Source organism: Sinocyclocheilus rhinocerous, unplaced genomic scaffold (assembly GCF_001515625.1).
Source record: "Sinocyclocheilus rhinocerous isolate Xijiao unplaced genomic scaffold, SAMN03320098_v1.1 scaffold864, whole genome shotgun sequence".
Classification (NCBI taxonomy): domain Eukaryota; kingdom Metazoa; phylum Chordata; class Actinopteri; order Cypriniformes; family Cyprinidae; genus Sinocyclocheilus; species Sinocyclocheilus rhinocerous.
In genome coordinates, this window is record NW_015645567.1 from 983,542 (window position 1) to 987,015 (window position 3,474).

General features: G+C 31.1%; 1 protein-coding gene across 1 annotated transcript in view; it reads left to right on the plus strand.

The window, feature by feature from the left end:
* Window positions 1-3,474, plus strand: part of LOC107706745 (aryl hydrocarbon receptor-like) — a 26,013-nt gene that overhangs the window by 9,231 nt on the left and 13,308 nt on the right. Inside the window, exons 3-6 of the mRNA XM_016510549.1 lie at window positions 60-163; window positions 268-357; window positions 446-551; window positions 2,633-2,736. Of these exons, the coding sequence (XP_016366035.1) occupies window positions 60-163; window positions 268-357; window positions 446-551; window positions 2,633-2,736 (404 nt within the window). The remainder of the gene's footprint in view (window positions 1-59; window positions 164-267; window positions 358-445; window positions 552-2,632; window positions 2,737-3,474) is intronic.

Here is a 3,474-nt window from a genome sequence, read left to right on the forward strand (position 1 = left end):
GAAGCATAACAAAAGTTCTTGAAGTTATCCTGCATTATTATTTTTTGTCTTTATTTCAGCTACATTAAGGAAGAATTGGGTCCCTGAGTTTTTCTATAATGATGATGAGACGACAGCTTCACTAGCCGGCATCGGCGTCTCTGAAGCTGATCTGCTGCTTCAAGTGAATGATGTTCAAAATACAAATGCAAATGACAGAATGACTTTTGAATGATATGTGGCCTGCTCTCGCTGTCTAGTAACAGGTCTGTGTCACTTTCTCCGCAGGCCCTGAATGGTTTTGTCCTGGTCGTGTCCACAGATGGCTCCATCTTCTATGCCTCGCCCACCATTCAGGACTACCTGGGTTTCCATCAGGTGAACAACTAAGCTGTTAAAAATAATTGTTCTTAATGTATAGATGTAACCTAGACCCAACTAACCAAAGCAAGCGTTCTTCTCACAGTCTGACGTGGTTCATCAGAGCGTGTTTGATCTGATCCACATCGATGACCGGGTCACGTTCAGATGCCAGTTGCACTTTGCCCTCGACCCCGAGTCCAGCATTGATGGTTGGTATATTTATGTACTGAATGACCTTCATTGCAATTACACACAGTGTATTTCAGTGTAAAGGAATGTTCTGGGTTAAACTCGAAGTAAACATTACATTGCACACTCCCTTTGTCCGAATATGTTTACTTTCCCACCACTTAGTATGCAAACAGCAGTATGTTAAATTAAATGAGTATGAATACGCACTATTATATACTGTATGCTAAAAAAGTTCAAAAGTTTGGAATAAGTAAGATTTAAAAAGAAATTAATACTGTTAGTAATCAAGGATGGAAATAAATTGATAAAAATGACAATATAGACATTAATAATGTTTTAGAAGACTTCTATTTCAAATTAATGTTGTTCTTGAACGTTCAATTCATCAAAGAATCCTGAAAATGCTGTTTTCAACATTGATAACAGTGTTATTTTAGTATTATTTATATACCATTGTAGCTTTGGTTAAAATTAAAAAATAATTAGCATTTTAATTTTTGTTTAATTTTTTGTAATTTTGTGATGTGCTTTTGTATTTTTTGTTTGTTTGTTTTTAGTAATTTTGTTTTTAGCAATTGTATTGGTATTTAAATTTTTTTACATTTCAGTTTTAGTTTTAGTTCAGTTCGATTTTTTACAGTTATTTCCAGTTATTAATTTTAGAACTTATTACAGTTTTAATGTTTTTTTTTGTTTTTTTTCAGTTACCAAATAAATCAAATAAATGCAGCTTTTGGTGAGTCAAAATCATTCAAAAATCTTACTGTGCCCAAATTTTTAAACAGTATACTAAAATATGTCATCCTAACATATAATCCTAAATAGGAATGAATGACAGTGTATTATACATTTTTAAAATCAAAATAAATTATTTAGAAATGTTTGTACATGTGATCATCAAATTAGCATGTTTTGTTCTGTAAAGAAAGTCATACGTAGACCAGTACTGTTGTTGTTGTTAACTAAAATTAATAGACACCATTTTCTTTATTAAAATAAAGCTTAAATGAAATAAAATATTCGATGAAAAACTAACATTAGAAATGTTGCAACTAACTGAGATTAAAAAAAATGTCACTTTAAGAACTAAAACTACTGAAACTAAAACGGACATAAAAATTAAACTACATAGAAATAATAAAAAACAAATAAAATGTCAAAAGTACAAAAGAATTCAAATATTAAAACAAACTAAAACTAGTTAATTAAAAATTAAAAATATAAAATAAAGGTTTATTAAAAATTTATAAATATTAATAGCCTGTCCTGTGTATTTTGTAATGAAATAATGCAAAAAAACAAACAAACCAAAAAAAATTCCATGTTCTGATGCATCCGTCTCTCTGGAGTCCAGCGTCAGTCCCTGAGGATCAGAGCAGATGCTTCTAGACGTCTCTGTTTTCAGCTCCTACATCCGTTTCATTAATCTTGCATTGTTTTATTGTTCTTTACTTTAATGACAAATTGTGTTTCTTTACAGATCAATAAAAAACGTCATTCAGTACATCACATTTTTTTCCTTCCAACACTGACCACAGTTTCTTTTGCGAGTTTGCAGTTGGACTTTGAGATAGATCATAGATGCTGCACTAAAATGATTGATAATGATCATTTGTTTAATAATTTTTGCAAATTGATGCAGTGGTCTCTTAAAGGAATAGTTCACCCAAAAAGGAAAATTTGCTGAAAATTTACTCAACCTCAGCCGATCCAAGATGCATATTAGTTTGTTTGTGCATCAGAACAGATTTGGAGAAATGTAGCATTTCATCACTTGCTCACCAATGGATCAAAAATCTTACTGTGCCCAAATTTTTAAACAGTATACTAAAATATGTCATCCTAACATATAATCCTAAATAGGAATTAAGGACAGTGTATTATACATTTTTAAAATCAAAATGATGTTGGTGATCTCAAAAAAAAAAATTGTAGGTGCATTCAGAAGAATTCAAAATAGAGATGTACTTGTACATTTCCTTAATGTGGACTGTGGCAGCTATTACCAGAACTTGCTATTAACAGCAGAATGAAGCTGAACTGTGTCCCTGGTGGATGATATAAATGTGATTTATGTAAATGTCGTGTTTAATTGCAGGGCCAGCGAGCAGTGAGAGGATTCCTCCAGAGAACTCGTCCTTCCTGGAGAGGAGCTTCTGCTGTCGTCTCCGCTGCCTTCTGGACAACTCCTCCGGCTTCCTGGTGAGACACACAGAACCACACGCAGGAATTGTAATTCAGTAATAAAAATGGAATTTACTGTATAACGTGGAATGTCATGGAATTTGGAAAATGTTGGATGAATAAATCAAATGTGTATCAAATGTTAATTTTAATAGTTCAATTTTCAATTGATTACATGTTAAAGATTATTTAAATTGTTAATGTTTTATGTCTTCATTTGATTACCTCCATTTTTATTATAAATTTGTTAAATTAAACAGATAACATGCCAGTAGGCAATGCTTTCACTCAGAAGGTTCTCTAATTGATGTAAAAAAAAAAAAAAAAAATCTGTGTTCTTAAAGATGTTTCACCAGAAATAATCTTAAATTATCTTAAATTTTAATTATCTTACATTTTTTTTCATCGAATCTTGAAATGAAAAATCTTAATGTTTGTTATACTGAAGTGAACTGGTTGTTTTTCATTACTACTGTATGTTACTACTGTTTGTTTCTTTTAAAATACATTGATTTTGCCATGAAAATAGCCATAGCCATAAACAGACAGAATTTGTGAAAAAATAAAACATTTCATAGGGCCCTATTATTGTAAAAAAAAAAAAAAAAAAACTTAATAAAACAGAATTGTGACCCTGGACCACAAAACCAGTCATAAGAGTCAATTTCTCGAAATTGAGATTTATACATCATCTGAAAGCTGAATAAATAAGCTTTCCATTGATGTATGGTTTGTTAGGATAGGACAATATTTGGC